General features: G+C 48.4%; 1 protein-coding gene across 2 annotated transcripts in view; it reads left to right on the forward strand.

Annotated features, from left to right (window-relative positions):
* Positions 1-13,186, forward strand: part of CARM1 (coactivator associated arginine methyltransferase 1) — a 48,164-nt gene that overhangs the window by 23,400 nt on the left and 11,578 nt on the right. For both annotated transcript variants that reach the window (XM_070416052.1, XM_070416053.1), the window contains exons 2-4: positions 8,039-8,164; positions 9,777-9,883; positions 10,838-10,942. In XM_070416052.1, the coding sequence (XP_070272153.1) occupies positions 8,039-8,164; positions 9,777-9,883; positions 10,838-10,942 (338 nt within the window). The remainder of the gene's footprint in view (positions 1-8,038; positions 8,165-9,776; positions 9,884-10,837; positions 10,943-13,186) is intronic.

Genomic DNA, 13,186 nt, shown 5'->3' on the forward strand with positions numbered 1-13,186 from the left:
TTTAAAGCGTTTAAACCAGTGTTCACAAGTATCTTGAGATGGAGCATGTTCACCATAAGCTTCCTGAAGTATACGATAATTTTCAGCAGCACTTTTCTTCAAAATAAAGTAATGAATTTAAACTTCCCACAAATGCCCTTTTTATGGCATGAAATTCGACATTTTTAAGCATAAAAATATCTATGATGTTAACACCGATAGAAAATTTGACATATGGCCCTAACCGGTTTGGCTTAGTGAATAGAGCATCAGCCTGTGGACTGAAAGGTCCCAGGTTCGATTCCGGCCAAGGGCATGTACCTTGGTTGTGGACACATCCCCAGTAGGAGGTGTGCAGGAGGCAGCTGATCGATGTTCCTCTCTCATTGATGTTTCTAGCTCTCTATCCCTCTCCCTTCCTCTCTGTGAAAAATCAATAAAATATATTTTTAAAAAAAGAAAAAGAAACAAGAAAAATCTCAAATAAACAACCTAACTTTTCAAAAAAAAAATTGACATATGAAGTTTTGAAGCTTGCTGACAATACAACAAAATAGCATACATATCAAATCACATATATATCAACATATGTGTAACTTCATCTATTGAAAAATGTCCACATTATTAACTGGTACATCTAGTAAAAGGCTAAGCATCCGTCCAACTGTATGACCAGTAGCTATGATGTGCAATGACCACCAGGAGCAGATGCTCCGACCAGTAGCTATGACGTGCAATTACCACCAGGGGGGCAGACACTCAATGCAGGAGCTGCCGAGCTTCGGTAACTTGGCAGCAGGGGTTCTTGGATGACCAACCCTGGAACCAGAGAGGAAGGAGCCAATTCTGGGGTGCATCACCCAAGAACCGCCCTCTCGCTATCTGGGACCCCTCGGGGGATGTTGGAGAGCTAGTTTTGGCCCAATCCCCTCAGGCCAGGCCGAGGGGGTCCCACCTGCTGGAGGAACCCCGCTCACACCGCAGATGCCCTTCGAACTGCAGCGCTGCCATAGATGTAGCCGGCGGAGGAGGGACTGCGGGAGGTTGACTCCAGGGTGTGTCTGCCCATCTTGCCCAGTCTCGTCCCACCGGCCACCTTCTAATTAATTTCCTTTCAATGTTCATGAATCTGTGCACTGGGGCACTAGTCCTATATAACATAAGCCTAATATGCTAAGTGTCTGGTTGTCCATTCAATCAAAGTGTAATATGCTAATGATATGCTAAGGTTGCTCAACTGCTCGCTATGACATGCACTGACCAGGGGGCAGACAGTCTACTGGTTGACCAGTCGCTATGACGTGCACTGACCACCAGCGGTCAGACACTCTGACCGGTAGGTTGGTCTGCTGCTGTGGTCCAGCTGATCGGGACTGAGCGAGACGGGCTGGACATGCCTTGTAGCCCTCCCACAGTCCCTCCCCGGCTGGCTGACCTCCTGTGTCAGTCCCTGGCCCCAATTGTGCACTGGTGGGGTTCCTCAGCCTGGCCTGTGCCATCTTGCAATCAGGGACCCCTTGGGGGATGTTGGAGAACTGGTTTTGGCCCAATCCCGCAGGCCAGGCTGAGGGACCCCACTGGTGCATGAATTCGTGCACCAGGCTTCTAGTCCTATATAATAAAAGGGTAATATGCAAATTGACCCTAATGGTGGAATGACTGGTCCCTCAACCCCCTGGTGGTTAGTGCGCTTCCACAGGGGGAGCGCCGCTCAGCCAGAAGCCAGCTCATGGCTGGCCAGCGCAGCGGCAGTGGCGGGAGCTTTTCCCGCCTCCAAGACAGTGCTAAGGATGTCTGACTAATGGCTTAGGCCCACTCCCCCGGGGACATCCAGCAGGTGGACACCCCCCAAGGGGTCCCGGACTATGAGAGGACGAAGGCCGGACTGAGGCCCAGCCATTGAACATTGACCCAGGAACCAACAGATCAGTTCCTGGGCTGGTTTCAGGGCTTGATCCCCAGTACGGGGCCTGCAGGAGGCAGCCAATCAATGATTCTCATCATTGATGTTTCTATCTCTCTCCCTCTCTAAAAATCAATAAAAACATTTTTTAAAAATCACAGTGTCACACCCCCCTTCTTTCTCTCTCTTCCATGTGCTTTTTCCTCTTATTGGAGAATTTGTTCTTTTTTTTTTTTAATATATTTTATTGATATTTTACAGAGAGGAAGGGAGAAGGATACAGAGCCAGAAACATCGATGAGAGAGAAACATCAACCAGCTGCCTCCTGCACACCTCCTACTGGGGATGTGCCCGCAACCAAGATACATGCCCTTGACCAGAATCGAACCTGGGACCTTTCAGTCCGCAGGCGGACGCTCTATCCACTGAGCCAAACCGGTTTGGCGAGAATTTGTTCTTAATCTCTTTCCCAGGCTGGGTCAAGGGCCACCTCTAGGTACCCACCATGGCCCTGTTCCCCTGACCTCAGCACCCCTCACCTGGGACTGCCACCTGGCTAACCCCACCTCCTCTGGGATAGGGATGGTTTCTCTACTGCTCAATGGCTGGTGAGCAAAGTGAGAAAGTAGGTGGAGAAGGGATAGGAGAGAGGGGAGGGGGGAACAGCATGTACAAAGACCCAGAGCTGGGGAATGGAGAGGCTGATGAATGCGGGGTACAGGCCTTGACTGCCAGTCCGAGAGCTTAGACTGCTGAAACTTTTGAAATCACGTAGGAACGCGGGCCAGCTTATGCTTTTTTTTTTTTGTCAGATATTTACTGAGCACCTCCTATGTACCAGGGACTAGCCTGTGTGGTGGCATAGCTGTGACTCTCATAAAAGGCTGGCTTCCCAAGCTTTGGGTGCCACTGAGGTCAGGTTGCCCGCAGCCCCAGCTTCCCTGGCCCAAGCCCAGCCTCTCGGTGTAGCCAAGCTTTACTCAGCCACAGGTCCTTGTGGTTGCCTGCTCTGCTCTGGGTTGCAGGGGACGCCTAGGGCAACTGGTCAGGTTGCCAGGCTGCTTTGCAAACAGAGGCCCTCACTGGGTTGCTCTGGCACAGCCAACGGATTGGCTTATCTACTGCCCCGGGAGGGGCGTGGGCAAGGGCACCATGCCAAGGTTTGGGGTTCCTTCTTGTACCTGCTTATAGCTGGACTTAGGAGTACCTTGTCGTGAGTTCCCTGTGGGTGGGGCATGGCTGTAAGCCTGCAGCAGGGCCCTGCCAATATGCTATTCCCTCCAGCCCCTGGTTAGGAGGCTGGCCATGCCCTACCCCCACCAGGAGGGTGGGACCTGGCTCCTGATGTGTGAGGCAGTTGGGCAGAACCTGCCCTATGGCTTGGGGAGCCCTCCTCCTAGCCCTGGCCCTGGCCCTGGCCCAGTGCTCAGACTACACAAGAGGAGAGCAGGGGGCCCAGTGAACACTCGTAGGCCCTTTATACCTATTCCCCTGGGAACATTCTTTTTCTGTTGAGATAAAATTCACATAACTTAAACCATTTTAAAGTGTATAGTCTAGTGGCATTTAGTCCATTCCCACTATCTTGTAACCATCACCTCTATCTAGTACCAAAATATTTTCATCAACCCAAAGAAAATCTTAAGTACTCATTCCCCCATCCTCCCTCCTCCCCAGCCCTTGGCAACCACCGATTTGCTTTTTGTCTCTGTGGATTTGTCAATTCTGGATGTTTCATATAAATGGAATCATATACATATGTGACCTTTTGTGTCTGGCATAATGTTTCTGAGGTTCATCCATCTTATAGATGTGTCCAAGCTTCACTCCTTTTTATGACTGAATGATACTTTGTTGTATGGATGGACCACATTTTGTTTATCCATTCCGAAGTTGATGAACATTTGAGTTGTTTCTTCTTTTTGGCTACTTAGAGTAGTACTGCTTTGAGGATTTGCATACAAGTAATTGAATACCCTCTTTCAGTTCTTTTGGGTCTATAACTAGGAGTGGGGTTGCTGAGTCAAATGGTAACTCTATTTTTAACTTTTTGAGGAATCACTGAACTGTTTTCCACCATTTTCTGTTGCTACCAAGCAGGGTGTTAGGGTTCCAATTTCTCCAAATTCTTGCCAATACTTATTTTCACCCCCACTCCTTTTTTTTTTCACATTACAGCCATCCTAGTGAGTGTGAAATGGGTCTCATGGTGTTCTTAAAAATTTTTTTGTTGCCCTGGCTGGTTTGGTTCAGTGGATAGAGCATAGGCCTGCAGACTGAAGGGTCTCAGGTTCGATTGTGGCTAAGGGCACATGCCCAGGTTGTTTGATCCCCCAGTAGGGGCCATGCAGGAGGCAGTTGATCAATGATTCTCTCATCATTGATGTTTCTATCTCTCTCTCTCCCTCTCCTTTCCTCTCTGAAGTCAATAAATATATATTTTTAAAATATTATTTATTATTTTTATTTTTGTTAAGCCTCACCCGAGGATATTTTTCCATTGGATTTTAGGGAGAGTGGAAGAGAGAGGGAAAGACAGAGAGAAACATTGATGTGATGGAAACATTGATTGGTTGCCTCTGACTAGGGCCAGGGCCTGGGGAGCTTGCAACCAAGGTACATGCCCTTGACTGGGATCAAACCCGGGACCCTTTGGTCCACAGGCCGACGCTCTATTCACTGAGCCAAACTGGCTAGAACTGTTTTTTATTAATTTTAGAGAGAAAAAGGGAAAGGGCGGGGGGGGAGAGAGAGAGAGAGAGAGAGAGAGAGAGAGAGAGAGAAAGAAATTGGCTGCCTCCCATATGTACATTGACCAGGGATCCACCCACCACCTGGGTATGTGCCCTGACCAGGAATCGAACCCGAAACCTTTTGTTGTACAGGAGGATGCTTCAACCAATTGGGCCACACCAGTCAGTGCTCATAGTGGTTTTGATTGACATTTCCTGATGACAAATGTTGTTTCATTGGCTTGTTGGCCATCTGTATATCTTCTTTGGAGAAACCTGTCTCTTCAAGTCCTTTGTACACTTCATTTTTCTTTTCTTTTTTTAAATCCTCAACTGAGGCCATGCTTAGAGAGAAGGAGACAGAAATATCGATGTGAGAGAGAAAAATCAATTAGTTGCCTTCCATATATACTAAACTGGCAATCCAGGCATGTGCTCTGACCGGGAATCGAACTGGCAATTTTTGGTGTACAGGATCAAACGCAACCAACTGAGCCACTCTGGCCTGGCCCTTTGCACATTTTTTAATTGGGTTATCTTTTTGTTGTTAAGAGTTCTTTATAGCCCTGACCGATGTACTCACTGGTTAGAGCATCTCTCTCTGTTTCTCTCTCTCTCTCTCTCTCTCTCTCTCTCTCCTCTGCTTTTTCCCTCCCTCCACTCCCCCAAAAAATCAATGGGAAAAATATCCTCGAGTGAGGATTAACAACAAAAAGCTTTCCATTTTGACAAAGTCCAATTTATGTAGTTTTTCTTTTGATGCTCTTGTTTTTGGTGCTACCTCTCAAAATCTTTTACCAAATTCTTTGCCAAATTATGAAGATTTACTCTAGTGTTTTCTTTTAGAAGTTTTATAGTTTTCACTCTTATATTTAGGTCATTAATCCACTTGAGTTAGGTTTTATGGATGGTATGAGGTAGGGCTTCAACTTCATTCTTTTGCATGTGGAGATCCAGTTATCCCAGCACCATTCATTGACGAGACTATTTTCTCCCCACTGAATGTCAATTGACTGTGAACAAAAGGGTTCATTTCTGGGCTCTAATTCTATTCCATTGATTTATATGTCTGTCCTTTTGCCAGGGCTATTCTGTTTTGATTACTGTACCTTTATAGTAAGTTTTGAAATCAGGACATGTGAGTCTTCCAACTTTATTCTTTTTCAAGACTGTTCTGGTGATTCTGGGTGTTGGGGAACATTTTGCCACATTTTACTTGTGCTTCTCTGTACAGATATTTTGTTGTTGATTTGATGAGCAACTCCAAAGCAAGTTGTAGACAGCATAAGAATCCACTTGAAGTTCTCCCATGTTTGTCTCTCTCTTTTTTAAATATATAGTTTTATTGATTTTGGAAAGGAAGGGAGAGGGAGAGAGAGAGATAGAAATATCAATGATGAGAGAGAATTATTGATCGGCTGCCTCCTGCAGGCCCCCTATTGGGGATTGAGCCTGCAATCTGGGCATGTGCCCTTGGTCAGGGCTAGATGTGATTATTTTAAAGGATATAGATGTGATGATAGCAATGTGGTTCTGTAGAATGCCTTATTCTTAAAAGACAAACATGGGCCCTAGCCAGTTTGGCTCAGTGGATAGAGCATCGGCCTGTGGACTGGAGGGTCCCAGGTTCGATTCCGGTCAAGGCCACCTACCTTGGTTGCGGGCACATCCCCAGTAGGAGGTGTGCAGGAGGCAGCTGATCGATGTTTCTCTCTTGTTGATGTTTCTAGCTCTCTACCCTTCTCCTTTCCTCTCTGTAAAATATCAATAAAATATATTTTAAGCCAGCACCGGTTTGGCTCAGTGGATAGAGCATCGGCCTGCAGACTCAAGGGTCCCGGGTTTGATTCCGGTCAAGGGCATGTACCTTGGTGGGGGCACATCCCCAGTGGGGGGTGTGCAGGAGGCAGCTGATCAATGTTTCTCTCTCATCGATGTTTCTAACTCTCTATTCCTCTCCCTTCCTCTCTGTAAAAAATCAATAAAATATATTAAAAAATATATATATTTTTTAAAATAATCACATCTATAGTTCACACTTATGTTTCCCCAGTTGTCCTTTATAGCTCCTGAAAATTTTTTCCTTAGTTCCAGTCAAGGGTCATACTTGGCATCTGATGATCACATCTCTTTAGTCTCCCTCCTGGAATGGTTCCCAACAATTTTGGTATTTCCTGACATTGGTCATTTTGAGAGCAAGCAGGCTTTTTTGCAGACTGCCTTGTGATCTGGCACTGCTTATTGTCCCCTTGTAATGGGGCGAGGGTAAAATTTTTGCTAAGAATGCATGACAGATGCCTTGCCCGTCCTGCTGTATTATATCAGGACCACAGTGTTATATGGATTTGTGTTGTTCCTGTGATGCTAAGTTTCACCTGTGAGCTGAAGTGGACACACTTGTTGTATGGGCCTGTTGAATGAATGACTAGTAATGGTAATAATGTTGGGCATGTGGGTGCAGTGCTTCCTGTTGTGCACTGGATCCTCCGCCTGTCCCACCATTAGTCCCATTTGACAAATGAGCAAACCAAGGCTTAGAGAGGCTAAGTGACCTAAGCATCATAGGTGGGACATGAACCCAGGCTGTCTAGCTCCAGTGGCCACGCTCATAATCACTATGCTGCATAAGGAGGAGAGAGTTCAGCTGAAGGAAGCAGAGGTGCTACCAAGAATACTTTATCTCGCCCTAACTGGTTTGGCTCAGCGGATAGAGCGTTGGCCTGGGGACTGAAGGGTCCCAGGTTCGATTCTGGTCAAGGGCATGTACCTGGGTTGCGGGCACATCCCCAGTAGGGGGCGTGCGGGAGGCAGCTGATCGATGTTTCTCTCTCATTGATGTTTCTGGCTTTGTATCCCTCTCCCTTCCTCTCTGTAAAAAATCAATAAAATATATTTTTTTTTTAAAAAAGAAAGAATACTTTATCTCCATCCCAGCCCCACTCAACTCTGAAGGCCAACATCCCTCACCCCCGTTGTGTGGCACAAATGAATGCTGACTCCCTCAGCTGGGCATAGCACCCACCAGGGTCTTGGGACCCTCTGACCCTGCCAAAGTTGCCCTTTTGTCTCTATCTTTCTACCTAAGCGTCCACTGGATGAATGTGCTCTATGAAGGAATTTACTTGAAATATCTGCTCCTACAGCTCCTGGCATCCCCCATCTCAGCCCTTGGTTGCCCTGTGAACAGCAGTCCTCTCTGGACAGGCTGTGTCCCTGCGTCCCCACTGCCTGATCCGCCATCACCTTGTCCTCAGCATGGGCTGAGCACATGGCAGCACTTTCAGGGAGGGATTTGTCACACCCTGGAAGAATTGGAAACAAGGGAAGCCAAAGGGTGGTGAGGACAAGACTCTAAGGTAATTGACAGGGAGCCTTGCTCACTGGCCCTGGGGCCTGCTGGCTCACAGCCGCTTCTCCTCATAGATGAAGATATATGTGTGTTCAAGTGCTCGGTGTCCCGTGAGACGGAGTGCAGCCGCGTGGGCAAGCAGTCTTTCATCATCACCCTGGGCTGCAACAGCGTCCTCATCCAGTTCGCTACACCCAATGGTACGTGACCCTTCTGTCCCGGTGGCACACAGAACACCCAGAGCCAGGAGGTCTTCGGCGCAGGTCTTCGCCATGGCTGGTGGGGGCCTGGAGATTAAATTATGGCCCATCCATCTGTCCCAGCAAAGGCTCCACTGTTGTTCAAAATTATATTTCTATGTAGCGATCTGTCCTCAGTCAGCACATCTTGGTTTCTAGAATGCTCTGCACCAGACTCTTCCTCACAGGCTCCTTTAGGTCCTTCTGGGCTTGGCTCATATGTCCTCTCTTCTAAGAGGCCTATTCTAACCACCTGGCTGGGCTGCACCCCAGGCCTCTAGGAGGAGCCTGTCGGGTGGGGTCTGGGGCCTGGCACTCCCAACAGCAAAGGAGGAGGGTGAGACGAAGTCCTGAGGCAAGCAGAGGCTCTGTTCTGAGTTCAGAGAGGTCATTGGAAGGTTCTAAGCCAGCGGTTCTCAACCTGTGGGTCGCGACCCCTTTGGGGGTCCAACGACCCTTTCACAGGGGTCACCTAAATACATCCTGCATATCAGATATTTACATTACGATTCATAATAGTAGCAAAATTACAGTTATGAAGTAGCAATGAAAATAATTTTATGGTTGGGGTCACCACAACATAAGGAACTGTATTAAAGGGTCGCGGCATTAGGAAGGTTGAGAACCACTGTTCTAAGCAGACCTGTCTGAGAGGACACAAGCAGACACATGAGGTTACTGAGGAGGGCTTGAGGTGGGGGGTGGGCAGCAGTGGAGGTGGTAGGATGCCTAGGGTGGGAGACTGCTTGAAGGTCTAGCAATAGGGCTTGGTCACTGCAGAGCAGAAATCAGTGGGTCTGGTGGGCGGCAGAGGCTGTGCAGGAGAGCCCAAGTTGGAGAGGCCACCTGCCCACGGCCACCACTAGCTCTCAGGAGCCCCTCCCTTGGCTCTGCCCCAGGAAGCGGACTTCTCATGGTCCAGACCAGCCTCCGGCTAATCATCCTTGTGCACTACACACTCTCCACATCCCCACCCCCCAGTTGCTGGCATTTTTCCTTCTACTTTCTATCTCTGATTTTGTTCTACCTTTTTTTACTTGTTACAAGTTAGTGGTCATCATTCTATGTTAATAAACGTAGTTAATTTTGAAGGCTGTATAACATCCAGTCATGTAGACCCATGGTGATTGGTTCTCTGACATGCTGCTATGTCCACTAAGGTCCATCAGTCCCCTATTGTGGGATATTGAGGTGGTGTTCCTGTGTCCACTGCACTGCTGGGTGGACTTGCTGGGTGAATCCCAGAAATCTGTCGCCCAGCGTGGCAGGCTTGTGCCCTGCAAAGGCTCCAGCCACACTGTCCTTTGATGAGCCAGTGCTGGACCCACTGCTACCAGTCATGTGGAGCACACTCACCCCAGAGTACGAGACAGTTGCCTTTGTCAGCCACCAAGTGGCAGACTTGGCTACCCTTCTTTTCCTTAAGTTTCATCATTGCCTTTTAAAGAAATCACCAAGTTACACATGCTCAGTGCAGGAAAGTCAGGGTGTGCAGCTAGACGGAGGGTCAGTGGCTCATACGAACCTTCACATCCCCAACACTGCCATGCGTAACCTAGCTTCCCCCTTCCAGATTTCTGTTCCTTCTACAACATCCTGAAATCCTGCCGGGGCCATACCCTGGAACGGTCGGTGTTCAGCGAGCGGACGGAAGAGTCCTCTGCCGTGCAGTATTTCCAGGTGGGTACATGTGGTCCCCGGGCAGACCACCGTCACCTGATGGCCCCCGGGAGGCTGCGCAGCACAGGGCAGGCCCACTTGGGTTCACGTCCTGGCTCTGCCCCTTACTAGCTGTGTAACCTTGGGCAGGTTTCCTCCACTTGCTGGGCCTCAGTTTCCTCATCTGTGAAACGGAGATGCCAGGGCTTGTCTAAGAGGGTTGTTGTTGGAAGGACTCAAGAGCAGATGAAGTTTAGGTCCACAGATGTTTTGAATAATGAAAGCACAGATAGAATGTACCAACCATGTAAGGCATGCCAGGCACTGGTCCAAGCGCTTTCACATGTATGGAAGTGCTTGTGCCCTCCCAACAGCTCTAGGAGGTAAGTACTATTATTGTCCCCATTTTGCAGATGAGAAAACTGAGGCTCAGAGAGGTTAAATGACTTGCTCCAAGTCACACAGCTATTATGCAACAGAGCCAAGATGGGAAGCCAGGCCTGCCTGATGCCAAAGCCTGTGCCCCTGCCCAGGTGCCACGCTGCCTCCCGATCGCCTGTTGTCTTACCGAGAGACCCCACAGCACCTCACCCGCCTGGCGCTCTGAGTCCTAGGGTTCTGTTTGATCTACTCTGCTTCTTTGAGTTCCCTAAGATGGGTCAGTTGGCCCCAATTCCAGAACTTTGCCTGTGGTAAATCTTGAGTTCTGCTGGTGGATTCCAGGTCCAGATGGCATCCAGCTGTGTCCTTTGGCCACGTGACGTGGAGATGTCTGTGCTCGGGGCTGCCTCTGGCTCTCGCTCCCTTCTCCTGAAGTAGCCAGCAGCTGCAAGAGGGGTTGGGGCCAGCAGAGAGGGTACAGCCTCCTGCTGGAGGTTTGTGCCCAAGGTGGCCCTTCTTCTGTCTTGGACCAGCCAGGGACTTGGCCATTTGTGCCGTCGCGTGCCCTGTGCCATTGGCGTGTCTCTGTTCCAGTTTTATGGCTACCTGTCCCAGCAGCAGAACATGATGCAGGACTATGTGCGGACAGGCACCTACCAGCGTGCGATACTGCAGAACCACACGGACTTCAAGGACAAGGTAAGCAGGACCTGCTCGGACTTCTTCTTTCTCACACCGCTTCTCTCGGGCTCAGTGCCTGTCTCACTGTGGCAATTACCTCCTCTCTCTCTTTTTTTTTTTTGCTTGCGGATTTTATCTTAAATTTTTTCGGATTACAAAAGCAAAATCTACTTTTTGTAAAAACTCAAAGAACCCAGCATGTATAATATAGACATGAAAGACTTCTGTCATTTCCTTCTAAAACAATCATTGCCCCAGCATATATATTTTAGAGTTACTTAATCTTTTACACACACACACACACAGATAGGATTATGTTTTACTTCATACTTTTCCTGTAAAATTCTTTTCCCCCACATAATGGTATGTCTTGGGACATATTATCAAGTCATGTGGATGTAATGTGACTATCTAGTTCCAAATTTTTTTTTTTTAAATTATGCAGTATACCCTAGCCAATTTGGCATGGTGGATAGAGCATCGACCTGCGGACTGAAGGGTCCTGGGTTCCATTCCGGCCAAGGGCACATGCCGGGGTTGTGATCCCCAGTGGGGGGCATGCAGGAGGCAGCTGATTGATGGTTCTCTCTCATCATTGATGTTTCTATCTCTCTCCTCCCTTCCTCTCTGAAATCAATAAAAATATATGTTAAAAAGAAATAAAAAAAAATAAATGATGCAATATCTTCTAATTTTTATTTTTTCGTTAATCCTCACCTCAAGGATTTTTCCATTGATTTTTTTTTCTTTAGAGAGAGTGGAAGGGAGGGAGGGAGGTAGGGAAGACGGGAGTGGGGGGGAGAGAGAGGAGAGAAAGAGAGGGGGGAGAGGGAGGGAGAGAGAGAGGGAAGAGAAAGAGAGAGAAAGAAAGGAAGAGAGAGATCGAGGTGAGAGAGATACATCGATTGGTTGCCTCCCTCAAGCACCCTGACCAGGGCTGGAGATCAGACCTGCAACACATACCTGACTCAGTGGATTGACCAGGAATGGAACCTGTAATGCTTCGGTCCGCAGGGCGACGCTGAGCAACCCCAGCTAGGGCCCTAGTTTCTTTTAAGATCTAGTATACAGTGAGTCCTCACATTTTGTCGTCAATAGGTTCTGTGATTTTAAATGAAATGACATACAAGGAAACCAGTGTACCCTAGGCTAATTGTTACCAGCAAGATTTAGGTTTCTATGCCACCTTATCAACGTTAGAATAAACAACATTGAATGAAATGACGTTGAGGATGTGCTCTATGCTCATGATTAAAAAAAGAAAGAACAGTACAGAGTATCTATGTTCAGAAGTGAAAGTTTATTCCCTTCTCCTCCATTTTGACCCAAATGAGAGCTTGTGTTTTTCTCGACTTATCTTTGTGGGCTCTCAACATGATCCATGTAGATCTGCCTCTTCCATTGTCTTGGTCATGCCACCATCACCCCACCCCCAGCATTGCAAAGAATCCCCTCAGGACACTAAAGCCCCCTCAGCCCCAGGGCCTGACCCTTTATCCCAGGAATATGTCCTGGACACAGCAGCATGCCTGTCACAGTCCTCCTGGGGTCCCCAGCTTCCTCCTGGCTGCTGGAGCAGTGCTTAAGGCCCAGGAAGTGCACTCTCCTTCAGCAAAGTCCATTCCAGCTCTCCTAGGATGCCAATCCATTTCCTGGTTCATCCAGAGCTCTGAGAGGCACCCCGACTATCACAGCACCCCTCTGGGCGCTCACTCTGTGCCTGCCGCTGTACCCAGAACAGCTCTGCTTTAGAAATCACATACATGTCATCATCAGGAACTTTTATCCTGATTCTGCTGACATGGAAGTAATCAGACAAATCTGGAATGAGGGATGATCTACCACACGCTAGCCTGTACTCTTCCAAAAGATCAAGGATTGGGAACCAGCAGCCCTTGAGAGGGTGCCCAGCTGGCCTCAGGGCTCGGGCAGCTCACCTGCCCCAGCCCAGCCACTGGCTGATTCTCCTGGCTAGGGTTGGTATACAACCAGAACACACTGCCACCAACACCTCTTGGACTCCTTCCCCCACTGCGAGGGCTGTAGAATTCCCAGAAGGACACCTTTCTCAGTTGTTGCACCATTTTCTGGGGAGGACCACAGTACTCAGCCTAGCTGATTCAGAGGCCATAGGGCCCATGGGGTTGGGGCCAAGTAAACTTTCTCTGGGGACTTCTCCCAGTACTCAGGAATGTCCTATAGGGCCTGGGACTAGGGGCTGCTTAGCTCCTGCCCTCTGTGTGGACCTCAGTGGTCATGCTG

The sequence above is a fragment of the Myotis yumanensis genome, unplaced genomic scaffold (assembly GCF_028538775.1).
Source record: "Myotis yumanensis isolate MYYU_CA2020_CCGP unplaced genomic scaffold, mMyoYum1.0.hap1 SCAF_5, whole genome shotgun sequence".
Classification (NCBI taxonomy): Eukaryota; Metazoa; Chordata; class Mammalia; order Chiroptera; family Vespertilionidae; genus Myotis; species Myotis yumanensis.